This window comes from Epinephelus moara, chromosome 7, assembly GCF_006386435.1.
Source record: "Epinephelus moara isolate mb chromosome 7, YSFRI_EMoa_1.0, whole genome shotgun sequence".
NCBI lineage: Eukaryota > Metazoa > Chordata > Actinopteri > Perciformes > Serranidae > Epinephelus > Epinephelus moara.
The window spans coordinates 27,905,818-27,928,519 of NC_065512.1; the positions used below are offsets into that span (position 1 = coordinate 27,905,818).

The following is a 22,702-nucleotide window of genomic DNA, read 5'->3' on the forward strand; positions in this document are numbered from 1 at the left end:
TTAGAGGGTTGGGACATTTCCAGCCATGTCTGTAGCGACAAAAGCAGATGTTTTTAGCAACAGGTAGGGAAAGGTTTTAGCCATGTTTGAAGCAACAAAAGCAGGTGTTTTTAGCAACAGGTAGGGAAGGTTTTAGCCATGCTTGTGGTGACAAAAGTGGGTATTTTTCAATGAGTGGTCGGGACCTTTTTAGCCTTGCTTGTAGCAATCAAACAAGGTATTTCAACCTTTCCTCACCTGAATCAAGTGCTTTTTTGTGCCTAAACATAACCACATGTTAACCACAGTGCTGTCAAAACATAAAATTGAAAATTGAAACATAAAGTTTCAACATATCCCTACAAATGAAATAATTGCAAAAAGCTACAATGCAAACATTTGCTGGTGTTTGGACTGTTGTACAACACTGTTTATTTAAATAAACACTGCATATTAGTCAAGTTTGACTAGATAACACTAGTACTGTTACCATTCCCAATGCCATTAATTTGTGTTAATGCTCATGAGAAGAAAGGTATCACACATACTTCTACATGAACAATATTTTAACATGCCTGTTATGTCAGATCTCCTACTTAAGCTTGTCAACATAGAGCGTTGCACTGTGCATTACGTCACAGTGTAAAGACTAATAATAACAAACATGAACACATTCAGTCATTTAACACATTTTTATGTCAAATTATACTATTAATCAATAATGGTATCAGTAAACCTCTAAATGTTGTCAGGCGATAACAATGAATGTAACATAACCTAAAATTAAGAAATCAAAGACAACAACCTTTTCAAAAACCCCACAAAGGCAACAAAGGCTGTCACAAAAACTAAAGGAGCAGAGAAGCCAAAATCTAAAAAACACTATCTGATCTAATGAATTTTAGGATTGCCTTTTATGTGAAGAGCATCAGGGGTTTAAGCCCAATTACTGAACATCCCACCAAGAGGGTAAAAACAGTGTAATGAGGGGCCCTCGACTGGCATGAGGCAGTTTTACTGGAAGCTCTAAGGCACCTGAATCAACAATGGAAAGCACAGGCACCTACATATAAAACCTGAAATAAACTATATTAAAAAAAATGTACTTAAACTTGTTTTTTCCGCTTTCACTGGAGGGTAGTTTGTGAGGAGACTTGATTAAAATATATTATACTGCAGTTCCAGTATCACAATTTACATCGCTCCTTAATAGACACTCTCTTTGCAATAATTGGAACAAAAGTGCTGAAGTGATCATGAGTGCTCGAGGGCTTAATAAGTAAATGTTAATGTGCTGTATCCATAAATTGGAACAGTTCCTCCAGTGATTGCGGATGCACAATTTAAGTATCTGCTGCTTATATGGCAGAGTCTCAAGGCCCCCTGCTAAGTTCACATTTTAAAAGGCAACATCACTTGATTGCAATGTAAATCTCAAGCCCGCTGATTTATTTTGATGGCAGTCAATTTTTGAGACAAACAATGAAGATGCTAAACGGTTTTAATCAGAGCCCCACACAAATAATCACCTCTAAAAATTAACCACAGTCAGTAGCCAGGGATTTTTATTTTCTAATAATTCCTCTTCTCATGCTGAAGTAACAAGTCTCAAGTTTATCAAGGGTGCCCTTGAGAAAACAGCATGGTTGTCTATAAACTTTTTTTTTAACATCATATTACATCCAACCAAATATATTACACTAGTGTCTGCAGTAATTTTACAGTTCGGTAAAGTTAATAAAAAACCAATATAAACCTCTGGCATGACAGCACTTTTCAAGGTGAATCAACATGCGTGATTAGCCTCTCTCGAACGTTGCTGACACCCAATGATGCATAAAGGCTCGAGGACAAATATATAAAAATCTATCTTTCAAAACTATTTAATGAATGTCCCCTATCTTAATTTTTGACATCTTATATACAGTAACTCAGAGGCAGTGCCGGTGTGCGTCCAGCAGCATCCTTCATCGGTGACAGTAAGTGGACAGAAGCTTGAGGAAGATTAACTAGAGAATAATTTGGTTTTTGAAGCTGCGGTTGAGGTCTTTGTGCGGGAGGACAATCGAGTTGAGTATTATCACCTCGGAAGGGATGGTCACGTTACAACCTGAGGAGAAAAAGCAAGGCTGTATTTAGTCTGTGCAGTGTGGTACAGTACAGAGGACGAATTATACATCAGTAGTAACTCACACTTATGGTGTATAGGATGTGACCTATTTTAAATTTCTGGTTTGTCCAGGAGGAGCTAAAGAGGAGCATCACTGAATAAAACTTACAGAAAATCAAAAATGAATAGACAGTAATAGACAACGATGCATCGATGGATGTACTGTTTTAACAAGTGATCTCTGGGAAGTGCAGTGCAAACATTTCAAAACAATTAACACTGAAAACATAGACGATGGCAGATTTATAATTCAGTGATGCTTGTGCCATGTTGGCCTCTTATTGCTAGAAAATGAAAAAGACAAATGCATGCACAAATATGTCACATTACTATTCAAATACATGCTTTAGACAACTGCTGGGACCGATCCCAGCATGGGCCCAGGAGTAACCCTTGTCTATGCAACCAAAATTTAGAAAACAGAAGCATTTCCCCTCGTTAACTTTTAAAAAGAAGAACTATAACAAAACGCTGAAGACAAAAATACAATTACGATACTGAATACAATGAATAATTATCAATGCATCTGAGGAAGGCAAGTTTCACTTCAGGTCCGAGCACTCTCACCAAGAATAGTAATGGAGGGTGTGAGTTTTCCGTCTCTGAAGAGGGTCTCGCTGTCAATCTTTGCAAAAGGATCATTGGGGTTTGGGTCACTTGGCGTTCCTTCTACTCTTGCCCACTTGCCAATGGTGCTGTCCCATCCCACAATGCTGTTCAAAACACAGCAGTGATCCTACAGGAAAAAAACGACATGGGTTTTCAGGTGTCCATAATGTGTGCTGTGTTAGAAATGTGGAGAAAAAAAAACAGTGATCAGGGCCAAATCAGAGTACTTATAAGTTCAGATTAAAAACAGGTAGTGTTTATTTAGAAATATAGCTCAGCTAACAAATTGTCCTTGTAGGCAGTATGCAATAAAAGCCAATAAGTCACCCGCAGTCTGAATTCATTTTGAAGGCACCCAGTCATCACTGGAGACATTGGATTAAATTATGCCAGCCTCCAAATCGTTAAAAATGACATCTTTGTGAGAGGCACAGGCAACAATATTTCTGGAGTGACAGAAGAGCTTAAAGATAAATTCTAGACAAGTCACTGTTGAAGTGTGGATAATGTTTCTAATAAAATGTTAAGATGTCACCGGCAGTGAATGGCCAGATAAATTTGCCTTCAGCTCACTCAGTTTAAGTTCCACTTTAATTCCAAACTTGAAGGTTACAGTGCGAGTGAAGTTAATATTCTCAGCAAAGACTGCTCTTATTTGAAGTGGAAACAGACAGGTCTTTGCTTTAGCTTATCATTGTGAAGTCAGTGTTGATTGCACAATGTTTGTTTTCACTATGCAATTCTGTATGTTGCAGGTTTAATGTCACGGGAAGATTTACGGCACAAAGGAGGTGCGTCAACCATTACACAACCTACACAGGAAGAGGATGGCACTTTTGCTTCCCTGGTAGCTATCGGTAGCTTTCCTGTTACCAAAGATCATTCTGCAGTTACTCTCTCCAGCACCAGAAATGGCAGATGATGGAACAACCAAAGCAGCTGTGGAAAACAAAATGTAGTGTGTCTTGTGTTGTTAGACACTGTTAGGCTCTGAGGAAAACGAAAGGCGAGGGCTGAACCCATCATAATTCAGCACTAAGGGGGAAAAAAAAATGTATATTTTTTTGTATTTCTTTAAACTAATCGCAAATGTCTTGGGTGACGCTCAGCCCAGGATGCAGCAACAGCGCTCTTGTAAGATCATGTCAGAAAGGAACTTGTTTTGGTGAGGAGGCGAGCCCTGGCATTAAAATAGAGAAATACCCACAAAAGAAAACACCACATAAAACTGTAAAAGACATTTTCGCATGGTTGCTACCTCTTAACTTGTTGTTTCACATGCAGCGCTAAAACGTGTTGAGAAAAACAGCGAGAATAGTTTTACTTAGCGACAGGGATTTTGAGACTGAAATAGGTAGCAAATAAAAGGCTTTATACCCACAGTCTATATCCTGTGAGCCAGACTGCATTAAACAGTTCACCTATTTATGTAGCAATCAATTGAAAATAGCACTATCATTTCATATTAGACAGTACCTACTGTGTACTCTCAATGAGATGCATGGCAAGACACCAAATACCTAACCAGTACAGATGTGGAAAAGGCTCTAGGGTGAGTCCTGTGTTGCAACAAGCCCTTGCTGGTCCTTTTTAGGCAGTAATGGGAAAGAGAGGACATTTCACAGGGGCTTACCTGTAGAGTTGCACCATGAAGGATGACGGATTCTCGAACTCTGACCCCAGCACCAATTGTCACTCCAGTGCCAATGGAGACATTAGGACCCAACTGGGTTGATAAAGGAAAAATAAAAAGTATGATACACCTGTATTTCACTTAACCTTTAATAACAGCTGGATATTTTTCATAAAATGGTTATCTGTTAAAGGTTCCTGCTCATTTTTGTGTATTTACGGTGCAAAGTGTGACACAATAGGGAAGGATGCTTACCATAGCAGTGGGGTCAATGTTGGCTGTAGGGTGAATATAGACATTACCTGGGGAAAGGGGAGAAAGTATGAATAGATTTGCCGCTGATACAAGACAGGAACAAAAGGAGATGAAAGAATCTTACCACTTATTTTGGGACCTCCCTCCTTATTTGAAGCCAATCTTTCAGGGTGAGTTGTGTGATACTGGTTGAGGTACAACCGACTGGCATAAATTGCAGATCTGGGAAAAGATTTCAAAAAAGGCATCAGTATCTACACTATCAATATCACAATGTTTCTTTTGGATTGAGGCAGCAATGTATGGTCCTGCTGTTTAAAGCACATTTTAAATGTTTAAATGTTAACAAAGGAATCCTTCAAAAGGAATAAAAATAGTGTTCAGCTGTGTTCAATCTGACCACACCGTCATTTTTCATAAATACCATTTAAGCCGATATGTATGACAGTCCAATGTCTCTCTCCTCCTCCAACCTTTTTACAGGCTGCAGGGTTGTCACTAAGACAAATATATGTCCTGTTGAATGTGACAGCATTTCTGACATGTGCACTCACCCTGCGGATTTAATCTGGCTCCAGAAGCTGAGGGTTTTATACACGTAGAGTTTGCCCTGCCCTGCCAGGGCAGTGAAAATGTCCTGCTCCAGCCTGATGGCCTCTGCTCGGTGCCAGCCGTTGGTTGGCTCCTCTCTGCAGGAGACAGATCATCAGTTTATGGCACCGAGTTACAAACCAGGGCTGGGGGGCTCATTTATTAAAATACAATCTTGTGCACAGAGTTAGGGGTTAGAATGAAATCCAAGACAGAGTTGGGATCTAAACAGAAAAATACACTGTAACCTGAAAATTGCATTTAGCTAGTTCAATTTTCACTGCAATAACAAAACTCTCGGGGTATTGCTGCCATCATATCAATGTTTTCTCCCCATATTTTTTGAAAAATTGAGTGAAATGTTATTTTTTTTAAATGAGGCAGCTGATTTCCCCAAAGTGCTGTCCCTACAGTAAAGTGGATGTACTGTATGACTACCTAAATAGTAGGCAGATGATGAGACACTGCAGGCAAGGATTCTATATCTACAGTCACTAGTGACACTGACAGCACAAACAAACCTATTTAAGTCTTTCGTGACCAATTTTTTCATTCTGCTTGACTACCTAATAAACAATTTATATATACAGTATGTGTTGTTGGTATTATCATTTTCTTGTACTAGAAATTGTGCCAGTAAAGAAAAAGCAATACTTTTAAGAATTAAGGATGAGTTCCTTTTCTCATTACTCCACTTGTACTCAAAAAGTCTTTCATATTTCTGTAATATCCGGTTCAAACCATCCAAGTGGAGCCAATAGCTCCAAACTTTTCTTAAAGCCAAGTAAAAAATAAACAAGAACTTATTGCCCTCCTACATCGCCCCTAGAATAAAATGAGAGCAGTGAGTTAAAATGCATCAATGATACTAACTTTGATGGTGTCAGTGCTGGGTTAAAACCAAAGCTGATTACCTAGTAGTGATCCAAAACTTCGTGTTCGTCTACGTGTTCCACATTAATCAGGGTCTCTGGCATAGTGTATTGTGAGAGCCCCAAGATGAAACAGAGTGTTAAATATTGATGAAAAGAATATTTTAAAGGATTGCACCCATAATCGAAGTTTTAGCAAAAAGGAGGGGATGTGGTTAGAGGCAAAGCGCTCCCCTAGAGATTTCTGCAGTATAAACCATCTCATTTCTATCAAGTATCTCTGATGTGTTCGACAATTTTGCTGATTCAGTGCGCGGCTTGATTTAAGTGCTATTGATGTCAGCAGGTGAATTATGCACAGCGTGGTTTGACCTTTTGTAATATATTTCAGGTGTCACCGGGGTGCCAGATGTTAGGTCTCCTTCACCACAGTGAACATTTGAAAACACAAAAAATTCCTCACATTTCCACAAATTGGGAAAAAAACAAAACAAAAATCAAATCCCTGTATTGATCCCATGTGTTATTATGGCTTCTGTGAGCAACCAGTCCGTCCACATGCACATTTAGGCTGTGATCAGACAGGAAGCTTTTCTCATGTTCAGAAGAAAAACACAGCTGGGAGTGTCGCAACTAACAATCAAAGCAAGAACTCATACGATAGAAGACTGTTACATAATTCTCATCGGCAACTGTGTTACATAAAGTTTCACCAACTGCGAGACATCTTATAAGTCTTTGCTAGCTAACCTCGAGAAACAACAGGGACAACTTAAAAGTAAATAAAAATAGATGTGAGGAAGTCAGTTGAGTGCTTGCCCTTAAGAAGATGAACAGACCATTGCAAAATGCAGGATGCAGTGTTTGACACTCAAAAGAGCGAGCTACAATAGGTTGATTTTTTCTGAACAAAAATTATACCAGACAAAGGATGTTTTGTCTTAACTCTAGGACTTGAGGCAAAACTTCGACATTTTGGGAAAACTGTATTCGCTTTGTGGCTGTTAGGTGAGAAGCCTGATAATCATCTTATATCTCTCCATTAAATATGAAGCTACAGCCAGCTGCCAGATAGCTTAGTGTAGCACAAAGACTGGACACAGCTAGCCTGCCTCTGTCCAAAGGTAACAAAATCCACCTACATTTTATCCCCAACCAAGTTAGCAGAGGGCTAAACCGGAAGTTGGCTGCTAAGCTGGAAAAGTCTCTAGTGCACGTGCTCAATGGGCCCAACGATGCAGAAGATCTGGGTAATTTTATACTGTGGAAGTCAAACTTTTTTGGTTTCATAAGCCTCTGAGCAACTTTCATGGGACTATATAGGGCCCCGCCTCCAATGCTGTATCCAGTCTACATCCATGCTTTCCAGTCTTTGTACAAAGCTAAGCTAACTGCCTGCTGGCTGTAGCTTCATATTTCCAAACAGACATGAGAGTGGCATAAATCATCTCATCTAACACTCCAGTACAAAGTTACAGCAAGATAAATAAGCATGTTTACCAAAACGTCAAACTCCTCCTTTAATCTTTGACAGGCAAAGACCCTGTAGTGCCCATCTCAAGGACAAAACTTGCCCAAAGACAGAATAAATCAATAAATACATAAAGACAAGCTGCTTGCAAAACAGGAGGTGCATAATTTGGCCAAAAAAAGTGCATAGCAAAAAAGGGCACAGGCAACATTCACAAAGCAGCCTGTGAAATTTCAGCCTTAACATGGGTTATCTTTCTACAGCTCACACCATACACTAAGTGCTCTATGACTACACCGTGCAGCCTAAATGTACCAACTTACCCATCATATGGATATCTGATGATTGTGTGAGCAAACAGAAATCATGGCGAGGAGGAGAAGGGAAGGAAAAAGGACAAATGAAGAGAAGCAAAGAGATGGAATAAATGGTATTAACATGCATTCCCACTCACAGATCCCCGTGAGGGAGAGCTTCAACTCACAACAGCATGTCCTGCTGGTTCTTCTGGAAGACGGCGCCGATATGCTGGAAGATTTCGGGGTTAAAGAGGTATATGCCGCAGTTTATGATGTCGCTCACAAATGTGCTCGGCTTTTCCACATAATGCAAGACCTGAAAAAGAAAAGGGGTACTTGTTATTTCAAGGCTAAATAATAATTAGTGAGTATTAAGGAAAATAAACTAGGAAGGGTTAAATACCTCATTTGTTTCCTCATTTTCAACAATACAGCCGTAATTCATGGATTGCTTTCTGTTTGCCTGATGAGAGAAGAATGGCAGCACAATTTAGGATACATCAAATTTTTGAAATCAACAAACCCAGATCTGATATTTCATTACATTCAGCATGCCAGAAGCAACAAAAAATAAATAACAGAAAAACTTTTTGGAGCTCTACTCTGACTACATTTCACGAGTTCTATTAAAGACAGTAACAACTGTCAATAATGATTTCTCACCGTTGTCCCAAGGATAACAAAGCTGTTTGGTTCTCCATGTTCCTTCTGGAAGCTGAGCATCTCTGCGAGAGGAAACGCTGAGCAAACATCAGCATTCAGAACAAAGAAAGCCTCTGGACTGCCGGAGACAATCTGATCTCTGAAGTGATAGATGCCCCCTCCAGTGCCCAGGGCTGCATACTCCTGCAAATACCTGTGGTGCAGAATCAGGAAGAACAGCATACCTGCAGTCATTCGGCAGCAGCAGTGCACCGCAGCAGGAAAAGTACCACCACTTGTACAGAAAACATTAACTTAAAAAGTACAAGTAGAAGCAATATATTAGGTACAGTGCTTCTGTCAAATATCACAGTTCAGAGCAGCTGAGAAACAGAAATATAAAAAAGGTTTGCAACTGGTCTCTACTGTTTAATGAATGATGTGTAATTAAGAAAAAGAAGAATTCTTGTCATGTCATAATGTCTTAGTGTAACTTTAGACCTTAGCAGTACATTCTCATAACTCCTACTATTACACTTACACAATATAATATACCTATACACTGTATGCAAGTAACTAGGTATGCCTGTACTTGTTTAATGAGGTAGCTAAAAGCTATTTTTGTTTACCAGTTTTTGAGCTCTGTTGTTTACCTGATGGAAATTTTGAACTCCTGCTGTGCATTAAACAGGAATCTGGTCAGTTCTTCATTTGGCTGATAAAAGCCGATGAGCAAAATCTCCTTCATATTCGGTACCTTGTAACAGAAAAGATGTTTATTACTGGACTGAGAGATTAAGGGCCCAAAAGCCGAAACGTCATGAAAATAAAATAAATGCATATGGAGCCAGAGTGTGCAACACTTGTTTTCTATGATCAAGTCTACTGCTAGTGATCAGCACCTCGTTATCATTGTTGGCATCTATTACTCTTGCATTTTAAAGAAATTTTTACCGCCAACCAGCAACTGGGAGGACATGCTCTTCACTACTTTAACAACCAGTTAGGCTAGAACAGTGGTTCCCGACTGGTTCAGCCATGAGACCCAGATTTCTCCTTAGTCATTCCTTCAAGGTCCACACAGTTGAATACATTCAGCATGATAGTTTGGCCATGTCGTCATGCTAGACTACTGTCTCTGTCAAGTAGCTGTCCATTAGTCATTAACTCTACAGCAGGAAACAGCACTTAAAAAATAAAGCTCTGTGCCGGAAATTCATCATATTTTTAAAAAAAAAAAAAAAAAAGACAGAGAAAGAGTTTTTTACAACCCAGACATGTTTGCTTATCACTTGCGGTCCATTCGGAACGGACCCGCAACCCATTTTTGGAACGAGACCCACCAGTTGGGAACCACTATGCGAGAACACAATGATTTAACTTAAATTTCATTTTACTTTGATTTAATTGAGGTTTAACACTAGCATCTGTTTACTAACTAAATGCAATCTGCTACTTGACAATATGACATATCCATGTTACTTTCAAACAATCTACTTCCACAATTGCCCTACATTGTAAACTACCTTTGCTAGTACTGAAGTATTGCAGTTACACCCACCTTGGCACATGCTTCAATGTGATGCTGCAGCATGGGTACACCTGCTACTGGAAACAAGGGTTTGGGCACCTCAAATGACAGCGGCCTGAACCTTGTGCCTGCAAAGCAATGGCAGCGATTACATGCACATCAGGTTAAAATGCAGATCACTATTTTGTCATGTTTCTAATATGCACCAAAACTAAACAGAGCCCTACACTATACTATAGGTGATGTCATGTCCTTTGATATAAAAAGAAAAAAACAGAAATGTGGTATTTTAAATCACCATCCTTATGGACAGGCAGGTGTCTCAACTTGGTTTTATTCTACTCTCTTGTTAGTATTTCTGAACTGTATGGTGGACTGAAGTCACGCCGAACTTATGAGTGTGTCCTAACGCCACCATTAAAAGCATTTCTTAACGTATCCCTGTAATAAATGAGCAGTAATATTAAAAGCCGGCATTCTTAAATTGGAGTACGGTCACTTGCTATGAGAGATAATGGGTTTATGAGGTGATTAAATGAGCCACTACTAACTCTCACAGGGTAACGCTACCTGCACACACAGTGTTGTTATTTACATGTTGTCAGTTAGTGTTGTGGTCATAACAATATTAGGCTATACAGTAAAATGTTCTGTGTCCATATGTTTATGTGGTGCCTCCTCATTATGCCACGTCAGTGATATAAACAAGCTCAGCGGGTCTTCGGATGTCTTGTTAGCATGTTAGCACACCTAGCTTCGCTTTAACCGAGCACTGCTGACAATACAAAACACGACAAGGAGGAGATTTATTCTCACCTTTCTGAGGGCCTCCAATTAAAATAACAGCCTTCAACATGTTGACTGAGAAGATATGGTTTGTGACAGACAAGTCCTGCCTGAAGACTACACCTGTAGCCGTTTGGTGAGTATTTCCGTATCCACTTCCTGGTTGTGACGTCGACGAGATCAGAGTGAAAACAGGGAGCGGAATAAACGCGATGAAACGGAGTGGAGGAGATTATAGAGAGGTGGGGGCGGTTTGCAGTGTTTCCCAACCTTTCTCCCTTTTAAAGGACAACTTTTTTTATCATTAGGTAATATTTTATAGATATTTCATTTTATATTCACTGCATAACAATAACAGCACGGAACAACAGATAAACTGGACAATTCACCCAAAGAGTGAAGGCAATAACTGCAGGAAGTTTGTGTAAAACGAGCAATTTGGATGAATTTCGAGCAGATTATTTCCTGTGAAAATTACAGAGTTTTCCTTATATTTTTAGGGACTGTTCTTTACTTACCACAGAACAGGGGTGGCTGGGGTGTAACTTTTTTTTTTTTACTCCAAAACTAAAAATATTTTTTCTTGAGCCTCCCTTAACCCCCATACATTAGTTATTCGATTTTTAAAACTTACCCTTGATGTTTGAAAGTTAAAAGTTGAAGTTGAAATCCTGAAGTTGAAAAAAAGTCTCAATTTTAAATGAGACATAGAAGTGTTTTGGTTGAAATATCACTATTTTAAACTCAGTCTTGGTTATGTTTTTGCTGACAGAAGCATCTATTGCACATGTTGTGTCCAAGTTCTGGTTATGATTAATGGTGTAATGCCTCTCACTTTTTGCACCACCCTCTCCCTCATAGGTAAAGAACAGTCCCTTGGGAACTTTTTACACAACTGTCTGTATTACGTATTTTTATTTTTAACAATCCTACCTAGTAGGCTTTTTATATGACAAATTCAGTGTTTTCTTCTCCATTAGCTCAGTGGTTATTTTAACTGCATACCTTTCTAATGCAGGGCAAAGCCGTTTAGCAGAGACTGAAGGCTCTGTTAGTGTAGGTTGTGTTTAGGTCTTCACAATGCCCTTATCCTGTGAGATTTTCATAAGTGTATATCTCAGGCTAAATGATATTATAACTTAAACTTAAAATTAAACCAATTTAGTTTTTCCTACAGAAATGAGTGAAATCCTGAGATATAGGCCTACTGTATATTTAAAACAAATTTCTTACATCCCTTAAAATTAAGAAGCCCTCATAACCCCACATGAAGCTTTGGCGACCTCTAATGGGGGTCAGGACCTTCAGGTTAGGAACCAGGGGATTAGAGCAACATACACATTACAAGAACACCTGTTACAATGGGTGTTATTTGGGTGATATGCAATATCTATCTGTATTTAATGATCAATAAAAGAAGCAGCAAAGGATCCAAAATGAAAAAATAAATAAATAAAACTGATTAATAGTCCAATAAGGGGATACAGAACTATCGAACAAAGGGATTTCTGTATTTATCATTTTTAAAAGATAAATTAATGGTTTTCCTTTAAATGTATTAAACAATCAGAAAACAGTTTACGAAGTTTAAACAGTGACAGTCTGTTGTCCACTTGGCAAATGCTGATGTTCAAAAACATTAACAAAAATGGTCTTGTTTAATAAATGCAACAGCTACTTAATATGGTCCTGTAAAAATGCTTTGAAAGTGTACTGTATGTGTGATAAATTCCTGAAATATTAAGCAGTTATATTTAATGATTTTTCACATTCAAGACTGCTGCAAAAACATAAACCAGTTCCTTGTGTGAAATTGTCACTTAGAGGTATGTTGTCAAGTTATGTTTGTTTCCTCTGTACAATCATGGTTATAAAAGTTATTTGATTTACAAAAATTGCATCAGTGATAGGGGCCTTTTATACAGCAGACATTCTGACTTATGGCAGGGAAAGCACAGGTGTTACTACGAACATTAAGGAGTGCTCTGAAGCAGCTAAATAGTTAGACGCTTTATTTATCCCTGGGGCGAAATTCACAATGGAGTTCAGCCATCATTAATTTTATTATTTACACCTGTGCTTTTACTACTGTGACATGTCAAAATGTCTTTGGTTTAAAAGACCTAAACGGAGGAATGATAATAAAATAAAAAGGGAATAGTAATGCCCGTTGTCCTAGAAGAGATGGTGGATTGTATTTTGTACATGGCTTTATGATAGACTGACTTTGTGTTAGTCAAGGCAGCAGTTTCTGGTCGTGGTTAAATAATGTTTTTATTAATGTATTTGTTAAAGTATTGAGAGCTAATTCTACAAACAACAGTGTCCCTCTGATTTATAAAGATGACTTTGAATACCAGAGGTGGACCCAAGACACAGAACACTGATTTGTTATCCTACTGCTGGTTGTTCTGTTTCATTTCCCTGCTTTGTCAACACAAAGTTCAGTTACCTTTGTATCTTTTGCATGTGCATAAAGTAGGTTACTCTCTAATTTCAGTTGAGGGAAGTTACAGCAGTGGGAAAAATAACTCAGCTGTCAGTTTTGAACACTCATAAAGACAACAAATACCACATACAGGGCTCTAATGAAGGAGTTTACTTTCATATTTCCTCATTAAAACGTAACCTGAAGTAAAACAGACTCCCATGTGGTGGTATTCATAACTCAAACATATGCAAATAAGATGGGAGTCTGCATCAAACAAACAGAATAACATTTTAGTCGACAATCACCAGGGGACAAGGTGCTTTGATACAAGCCCTACTGCAGGAGAAACGGAGGAATCTGAAGAGCGTTCGGAGCTCCTCAAAAGTTTAAAGGTTTATTCCTTTGCTTTCTGGCCCGTCTTCACCTAAACAGTGGCTGCATTATGTTTCTTTTACAGAAAAATCACACAAAGACACAACAGAAACAAATGTACAGGGGAAGAAAACAGTTTATTATACTGAAATTATTCCATCGTATTGTCACTGTATAATAATTCCTTCAATATATTAAAAAATTATGTACAATTTTGGTTTCCAACGTCTTCAAATTGGCTATAAAAACACTCCCTCTGGAATTTTAAAGTGAGTACCAGTCAATGTCACATTGTATTCTCATATTAGGAAGAAAATGAAAGATTATCCATCACCGTCTTACTCTTTAATATGACACATTTTAAACAAAAATCCAAAAGTGATTTCAAGATATGGGTGTGTATGCCAGCAGATGGGTTGATTCAACATCACCCTGTGCGTTTAATTTTCTACATTCTAACACTAGAAACCAGTCATCCCTTCAACAGCAATTCAGTCATGTTTCATACACTACAATACCAGTCACATCTTTCACATGGTGCAAATACTAACACTTGAAAAACACAGTTCTATATGATGAACAATTGGTTCGGCAAAAAATAATTTGCTGAAAGGTACAAATAAAGGTTGAAGTAGAAAATGTGTTCCACCTCTAATACCTGGGATCTATAACATAAAACTTGTTGGGGAAAGAAAACACATCATAAAGACCTCACGTCAGCATCATCTCTTTTAAGCCAACATTTAACTGGCTCTTAGATTCAGCTAACAAAGATTCACATGAAGGGCTAGTGTACAACCTTGTTTCTGTACATTGTGCTACTGACAGCAAAGAGCGTCTCTGATTTGTTAAATTAACCGTACCATTATTGCTGAAAAAAAACGACAAAATCAAATATTCTACTCAATGCTCAAGTCCCAAAATCACAACTCCCATAAAGAAGCTAATTACTCTTCAGCAACTAATAAAAAATGTGAAACAGCGTACCTAATATCTTAATGTAAGGTTTCTAAAACACTGTATTAGCTCATATAAACCAGGCTGTGCAGTAAAAAAATACAGTACCTAACATGCTAAATTAACCCATGTAGTGTGCAGATCTGCTTCACACACCAGAAATCTGCCTGTAACTATTTGTTAACTAACAGAAAGCTACTCATGCAAATCTACATTAGTGTTTATGTCTCTATGTAAAAGAGGCAATGAATGATCATTGTTCTGTCTATAAATAAAAAATCAGCATAATGTACAGTACGTGGAGAGGTAATCAGCTTATTGATTAGTATCATGTCATGATAAAATTGAGACTATGCTCCTAGTGGTCTCTGATCCAGGTTGATAAAGGTCAAAAATTACTTAATGCCCCTTCACCAGATTCTTTAAACAGATTTAGCCTTTTTTTTTTTCAGTACCTCAGAGCTCCGCTCATCGTTCCTTTACAACATACCACTGTCCAGTACAGATGAGCTGGCTCCTGTCCGCCGGTGTAGCTGTAGTGTTTCTTGTACTATCTTCTGTTGTAGAGGTCTTTGTGTTTTCGCAGCTCCTCCAGCACCCGAGCTCTAAACTGGGTCCAGTCTTCATCCTGGAACTGCTGGAGGCCCAGGGCAAGATGGAGCTCCGCAGAGTGGCTGCGCAGGAAAGGATTGTACTGCCTCTCTTCTCCAATGGTGGAGGGACTCTGAAAATGAAGAGCACGTCAAAAAAAAAAAAAGCAGCCCTCCTCAAAATTGATATGCACTGTCTCACTCCGGCAGCCACAATGATTCACATGCCATTCATCCGTTTGCAGGAGAGAATTGTGGGGTAACGAGTGATTCCTGCCAACTTACACCGGCGCGGCTTTGCGTTTCTGCACCTCTGCCCCGATTCAAATGCTGCAAAATGTCTCCTCGTCAACAATAAATCACCTTTTAGCTTTCCATTTTATGCATTTAATTGAGCATAATCCACAGTGATTGCCAATCGAGACGGAAAAACAGCTTCTTTCCAAAAGCTGTGGCACTGCTGAACTCACACGTCTCCTCAGTCTGGCAAGACTGAGCTGCCATCGTTGGAGTTTATGCAATATTTTCTTACATGTCACTCCAAGCCAGCGATTTTGTGCAGTATTCCTACACCTACCACACCATACACAGCACTCCATATGTGTCACACTGCACCTTTACTGGACTTTGGCTGCTTTACACACTTGTTAGTTGTACTTTATCATTACTGTATTATATTTGATATTTCTTACATTTTGCACTTCTATTGTTAGATTCAGGTACTTTTTACTGCCAATACTTATGACCTCTTATCTCATTTGTGCCTTATTCTATTCTTTGTAAATATGAATGAAGTCTTAAATACAATGTGTCTATTGAGGCTTGATCAAATTGATATATTGATCAAAGAAGTTGAAAGCAGCATTTAATGTAAAGCCCTCCTTCCCCACCACAAAGCAAATTTAAGTACGCAGCTAATAGACTGTAACATTGTCAAAAAGCTAGGGGAAAAACGTAATTAATATTAGCTGACTTTAATCTAGCAGCTTCAGCTTCAGGGTCCTGGTATTGTTACAGCTTACTGGGACACTAGAATACAACAGAGCCAGCGTTAATGTTAGCAGTAACACCTGCGATTTTCCTGTTAAGACAAGCCAGAACGTTTGTGGTTAAAAAAAATTGCAAATGTGTGAAACTGCCTCTAGCGCCATGCTGTATAGATGTCAGATAAAAACTAATCTAAATTCTGGATAGGCACTTCACTCAACAGTGACCCTTTGCTCTGCTGCAGACTGTATCACAGATGAGACTCGAGCCTGGACGAGAGGAGTGCTCGGGCACTGACAACACATACACTGTAGGCAGGTGATAAACCCTTCTTCCCAGGTGCTGGACAACATGAATCCTCTCTGGAACGGCGTGCTACAGAGGCATAACAATGGCGATATATCATTCTCACCGTGCACAGCTTCTGGCCTCGCTGCAGCAGCACCCACTGATATTTGTTTTCCCTGGCAGCGTTGCGAGGCTCAACCTCAGCAGCAAACAGTAGGTTGTCCTCTGCATACTCATGACCTGGGGGGGTAGCCAGTGGACAAAAGAGTAAAAAAAAACAACAACAAAAATCATGCTCACGCGCATAACCACATTTTAGAGATTATACTCTACAGAAGTCCCCATGCAACAACAGTCTGACTTTAACTTTACCTCTATAAAAGTACCACCACCATCTACGTGACAAAAACCCCGACACAGAGCCCCTGACAACTGAGATGATTTTCCTACCGGGCCATAATAGCGTATCATCACTCAAGGAGGCGACTGTGTCCAGAGATGACAGCATTGTTGTGGCACTGCCTTCAAACATCCTTCCTGAAAACAACACCAACAACAGGTTTTACTCAACTCAAGAAAACATCAAATTTTAGATGGTATTGTATTTGCATTTAGAAGGCCAGACTTTAAAATGAACACACTATGAATTGGTCAGTTGGAAATATGACCCATTTCTGAGTCATCGGAGGTAATAGAGGTTATTCACGCATACTTGTAAATGCACATTAAGCTGTGCTTAATAAAACTGGTTGTATGCCACTGTAGCTCTGCTCTGCAGTACCCCAAATAGCACAGAAGGTGCTGGTATTGTATAATGAACAAAACTAAAAACCTCCATGGGCTATTCATATTTTATAAGAATTTTAATTTCAGTAATTTTATGATGACTTAGAAACCTGTAGATTTCCTGGAAATTAAATTCCTTACAGCCACTGGGGAACAGGGAGGTAAAAGCATTAAAACCATATAAGTAACAATGACATTAAAACACAACCCAAAAAAGGAAGTATTCAACATTAGCCATGTTGTAAGGATATTTACAGACTATGTTAACTTGGGATTATAAAAGCAAAATTAATTTGCATGCTTGGACAAAAACAGAAAGAGGTATGATTTGCATGTAGTAGTGTTCAGTAGGGATGACAGCAACATACATTCTCTGTTTACTGGACATCCTGCTCGAGTGCCTGCGGAGGAGCTCTGTGTGTTTAAGTGTGTAAGCATCAAAAATAGGTGTGTGAGCCAAAGCTATGAATTCCAAATGCATTCCCTGTGCGAGACAGATAGGAGCCATACAAAACAACTGGTCTTGAGGTCTATGGTTTAGGTAAGCCACCAGGTATTTGCCAGCTCAGTCGCCAGAATAAAATGTTGGTATCGTGTGTCTCTGCAAACCACGGATAGGTTACATTTGTACGTTTCATGTGTATCATGTCAATGTTTCCAATGTGACGTAATTCTGATGATATGTATATGAGCTGCGTTTCTCATCAAGAGGAGGATGAGGAGGGGATGGTGAATCGCAGTGGTACCTAGGCGAGATTGCTGCCAAGCAGCAGACAGCAGCAGACCGCTGCTCGAGACAAACAAACAACAAAAGCAAGTATTTGAACAACACATCAGGACATTTCCAGGCATGTTTTTGCCGACCACACTGGGTATTTTAAGCCCAAAAAATGTTTTCCTCACCCTAACCAAGTGTTTTTGTGCTTAAACCTAACCACACGTTAATCACAGCATCGGCACAACATAGAATTAAAAATTTAAATGCAAAGAAACTTAATGTTTCAACATATCCTATCTCTGCATGAGGACAAGTGAGGACATGCATTTCTTTTCACTGACCTATTGAGAACATGACACCTATTTAGTTTAGCATTAGCAAACAGACAATTCATTATGTTCTTACAGTTAGTCAGTGGTCAATTAATGTGGCTCACAAAGACCCAGATTATGTGAAAAGTTGCTTCCCATTAAGTTGACACATCACAGAGATCTCTGTTGTGTGTTTTCTGGTCCTCTTCTGTGTTCAACATAAAAGCAAGTTGCTGTGAACCACAGTGTCAGCTCTATATGATAATTTCTATGGATCCTATTCTGTTGTAACTTACCACACCCTGAGAGGAACACCAGGTCACCAGAGAAGAGGCTGCAGGGAGCGTCAACCGCCCGGCCATCCAGGAGGTAGATCATGTGGCCCACTGTGTGTCCCGGAGTGAAGAGGGCCTTAAAGTGCATACGGCCAACTGTTACTGAGTCCTTATGTGAGAGAGGGCTGAGGACACAAGGAAATTATAGGTGGAAAGGGTCAATGGGAAGTAAATTGCTACAGTTAGAGCCAATTGATTTATTTAACAATAAATAATCATACAACGTTAAAACGTACTTGCCAGTCTAAACAAATGGGATAACAACTAGTTATCTGGCCTCAAGGCGTGGGGGAGCAGTTTATCATACCATGATAATGTACCATGAAGTCAGCTGCTATGACTGCTGACAGACAGCAGGAGAAAGAGCACCAAGCTGTACGTCTGTTTGTGTGTATAGAAACTAGGGACTGGAATCAAATTCCTCATATGTGCACACACACCTGGCCGGTACAGCTGATTCTGATTCTGAAGACAAGACTCGGTACAGTCTGACAGACTTTGTGGTAAGCAGTGTGCGAGCAGGGACTTACTGTGTGAGGCCAGGAATGTTATCAGCTGCGTTTCCATAAACTCTGCATGAGCTGTGAAGCCTTTTCAACCCTTTGTTTCCCCCACTGTGATCCCTGTAAATGGAACAGAAAGCAGACGCTTGCCAGTATTGTGGACACATTAGAAAATTGAGCGTTTGTTCTGGCCAGCAATGCACACTAAGCAATTTCAACCACATACTCTTTATGTTAGTTTAAGTTTAGAAAGATTATCTGACGTATAAATGTTATGTCCAAATGTATTCGCATTAGTGTGGGTGTTTCCTTTTGATTGGGTATTATACATGCTAAAATATAAACACTAGCAATTGCGTGTTTACCGATATTCACTTGATATAGTACACTGTTTTTATGATCTGTCTTATAGTATATTTACCCCCCTCTTAATATGTTAATAATAAATCCCAAATTAAAATATAACGCATGTCTCAAACTGTTAAACTCACCAATGCTTGTGTGTACAGAGTATTGCTTCCAGAGTCACTCCCTCTTCCTCAAGAACTGCCTGAAAAAATACATGTGCTGTTAGACTCTTCTTCAAACACCATATAAAACAACACTTCAGCTGCATTTTATTCAAAAGCCCACTGAGCTGCAAAATATTATACTTCAGGCTGTTGGCACAGTATGAAATTAGTAATTTTACTTGTGTGCTCGTAGTGGCTGCTGCTGAGAATGCACAAACATGCTCATTCACAACAACTACAGCTATTGACAATCAATAGCAGTAGCTGGAGTAAAATACATAAAATTCTAAGTTCAGAAAAAAAAGAAGTGAACTGAAAAGTCGTTTTACAATGCCCAACTAAATAAGCAAAAGCCATGATTGTCACAGATGTCACACATTGTCAAAATGTTACTGAAATAGAGCCAATGCCCTTTATTTTTTTTAACCCAAAACATGTTGAAATGAGCTCTGACAAATATTTGGCTTGCCTCAAGTTTCCTGCGGCAATCTGTTGTCCTACAAGCCAAGTCAAGCTGTCCTGTCTTGCAACATAGACAGTGGACTAGCTTAGCTCAAAAATAGGGAGGACTTGTGCACTTTGTGATAAAAGCCTGAAATTTGGTACACTTATAGCCAAAGACATTCTGAAAATAACTGGATATGGAGCCATCTTGAATTGTCAATATGGTGGCCATGGCAGCCATTTTTCTAAATGGCCGCCAGCAACAACAGTTTTCTTATGTGGGATTGATATTGAGGACGTAATTAAATTTATTTACTATACCATTGTAAATTGCAGTCCACCTCACAGCTGAAAACTATTGGCCATCTTGAATTTTCCATGATGGGGGGTGGGGTGGGGGTGTATGATAAAGGCAATTCATAATGGTATGGTAAATAAATTTAACAAATTGTGTCCTCAATATCAAATTATATCCATCACACATGAGACAACGTTTGTTGCTGGTGGCCACTTTGAAAAATGGCTGCCATGGCCTCCATATTAACAATTCAAGATGGCTCCATACCCAATTATTTTCATCACAATGTGCACAATTGTTTTGGTTATCTGCCCCACTAAGAGGGCTAAGTGCAAAGGAAAATGTCTATCATTACAACACAGATCCGAAAGCCCCTTAAAGACAAAAAATGGCTGTAAAATAATATCTATACACAGTGCACACAACTGTCAGTCGAGGAATTCACCTGAACTGTTTGAGGGTCTGCAGGGTCGACAACAACTGCAACACTGGAGGCTGTGTCAATTACAAGGTAGCTGTAGTTGTCAGACAGTACTGGGATGGGAATTATTTTGATACCTGTGGGCAGACAAAAAAAATCATAAATTAAGTATACAGGACAATATTAAACTTTTTCATATAGTATGGTAGAAGTAGCCATATTAAAAAGATATACATATAAGGATCAAAGTACATTTGTTTGTTTTCTTGTGTAGCATAAAAGGAACTTCAACTGCATTAAGTTGTGCAACCCTGTGTTGTAAAAGTACAATAAATTGAAATTATAGCACCTTTGTACTTATGGTAATAAAAATACTATTATCCTGAACACCAACAGACATGGCCTCTCTGTTTTTGTTAATGGCACTTAATATTTTCCAACAAAATTGTAAAATCCAGACTGCTGCATACCATTGAACTCCACGGGCTGAGCTGTGGAGTGTCCAGCAGGGTAATGCTCTCGGGCCTTCCTCATTTGTCTCTTGTAGTACATGTAGCCAAGTCTGGTCCTGGTGTAGAGTGTGTACCTGGGAGACAGACCAAAAAGCTAGGGAAACATCGTGTCTGGGAGCAGGGGCTGATTATGTAGTCACTGTCATTCAAAAGACAAGGGGGTCACATTTACTCAACTAAAACATCTGCAAATTTAGCATAGGTAAAGTGCAACCTACATTAGCTAAAGTACCACTAAGATAACCACCTTTTCGACTCATTAAACTCACCTAATATGAGTTAATTTCAGCATGTTACTATAAACAACAAAGTCTAATATCATAAAAACTGCTCGTTAAAACATATGATTGTGGCTCATATGTATGCCGAACAAGACACAGTAGCTACTACCACTTTAAAAACAGGCTTCAGACCAAAATGTCAGCGTACTTTTGTCGACTGGCTGAGCACATTAAAATTGGGACATATTTGAATGCAGTTTGGTGGGACGGCCTCCTTTGAATGGCTAGATGTTACGCAGCTACGCTAACGATAATGATAGCAACAAAATGTTATTTTATTAAAAAAGCAAATTTTATACTCACGCGATTCGGAACAACGGCTTCTCCGTGCGGGCCATTATTTTGATCAACGCTTTCCTCCACAGCAGCTGTCCTTTGCGTCTGTAGCGGACACATAAGCATAAGAAACACAAGAAGGATGCGGCGGCTACCAGTGTTACCATCCAGTCAGGAAGCGCCATAGCCTCTGAGCGGGACGTGATGACGTAATACGTGACACGCCAACCACCGACTTTCGAAAAAATAATTTTTCTAAATTATTTTTGTTGTTTTTGTTTGTTTGTTTTAGCATAATGGCAATTCTTACTTTATCTATTATAAGAATTGAAAATTAATGTTTAGTAATATAATTTTTATTTACTTTCAGTTGTTTTCAGCTCCCGTTTATTGTTGTGTTCTTGTTTTATACCTGACGTTTTCAGTACATTGTATTGTTGAATAAAGTATTCGAAAAAAACAAAAATAAAATAAAAAATATTTCAAAATTAATACTGCATTGTAATTGTACAGACAGATATATATTTTAATTTTTCATTTTATAGCACTGAAAAATGATCATTTTAACATCATATATGAAACAAAAATATCAGACATGACGAAAGAAAAGAAGATTAAAAAAACTAATACACTTACTTTGTTTTTATTACATTTAACATTAATGTAAATTTTGTGACGTTTTGGGTTAAGACATTTCTTAAACACTACTAGTACTACTGCTACAACGACTACTAGGCTACTACTAGTAATAATAATCATGATAACTTTAATTATTCTCCATAAAGTTGAGTCCATGTCCGCACAGACACATTCATACTCAAAGTTGTAATTTTAAGGCTTTA

At 38.8% G+C, this 22,702-nt stretch overlaps 2 protein-coding genes across 3 annotated transcripts; both read right to left on the reverse strand.

Annotated features, from left to right (window-relative positions):
- Positions 1 to 656: 656 nt before the first annotated feature.
- Positions 657 to 11,014, reverse strand: gmppaa (GDP-mannose pyrophosphorylase Aa). 2 transcript variants are annotated; one of them, XM_050049787.1, is made up of 13 exons: positions 10,869 to 11,014; positions 10,083 to 10,180; positions 9,175 to 9,278; positions 8,543 to 8,735; positions 8,283 to 8,342; positions 8,065 to 8,195; positions 7,904 to 7,918; positions 5,201 to 5,335; positions 4,771 to 4,868; positions 4,647 to 4,693; positions 4,392 to 4,484; positions 2,717 to 2,885; positions 657 to 2,089 (listed from the first exon to the last, which is right to left on the reverse strand). In XM_050049787.1, the coding sequence occupies exons 1-13, from the start codon at positions 10,906 to 10,908 to the stop codon at positions 1,989 to 1,991; spliced, it is 1,284 nt and encodes a 427-aa protein (XP_049905744.1). In that variant the 5' UTR covers positions 10,909 to 11,014; the 3' UTR covers positions 657 to 1,988. The 2 variants fall into 2 exon arrangements, with proteins under 2 accessions (XP_049905744.1, XP_049905745.1); XM_050049788.1 differs by lacking the exon at positions 7,904 to 7,918.
- A 2,745-nt stretch (positions 11,015 to 13,759) lies between these two features.
- Positions 13,760 to 22,050, reverse strand: pnkd (PNKD metallo-beta-lactamase domain containing). Its single transcript, XM_050049800.1, has 9 exons — positions 21,888 to 22,050; positions 21,262 to 21,377; positions 20,816 to 20,928; positions 19,608 to 19,666; positions 19,144 to 19,236; positions 18,575 to 18,738; positions 16,914 to 17,000; positions 16,588 to 16,703; positions 13,760 to 15,322 (listed from the first exon to the last, which is right to left on the reverse strand). The coding sequence occupies exons 1-9, from the start codon at positions 22,043 to 22,045 to the stop codon at positions 15,149 to 15,151; spliced, it is 1,080 nt and encodes a 359-aa protein (XP_049905757.1). The 5' UTR covers positions 22,046 to 22,050; the 3' UTR covers positions 13,760 to 15,148.
- Positions 22,051 to 22,702: the final 652 nt, after the last annotated feature.

Bases quoted from the DNA above. Each gene is read 5' to 3' on its own strand.
- gmppaa (XM_050049787.1), bottom strand. From the start codon at position 10,908: ATGTTGAAGGCTGTTATTTTAATTGGAGGCCCTCAGAAAG. The intron at 9,279-10,082 runs GTGGGTGTAACT...TTCTGTTACAAG, and splicing joins ACATTGAAGCATGTGCCAAG to GTACCGAATATGAAGGAGAT. The intron at 4,485-4,646 runs GTAAGCATCCTT...TTATCAACCCAG, and splicing joins ACATTGACCCCACTGCTATG to TTGGGTCCTAATGTCTCCAT.
- pnkd (XM_050049800.1), bottom strand. From the start codon at position 22,045: ATGGCGCTTCCTGACTGGATGGTAACACTGGTAGCCGCCGCATCCTTC. The intron at 21,378-21,887 runs GTGAGTATAAAA...TCTGTCTCCCAG, and splicing joins AAGCCGTTGTTCCGAATCGC to GTACACACTCTACACCAGGA. The intron at 19,237-19,607 runs GTGAGTTTAACA...TTCCATTTACAG, and splicing joins CTCTGTACACACAAGCATTG to GGATCACAGTGGGGGAAACA.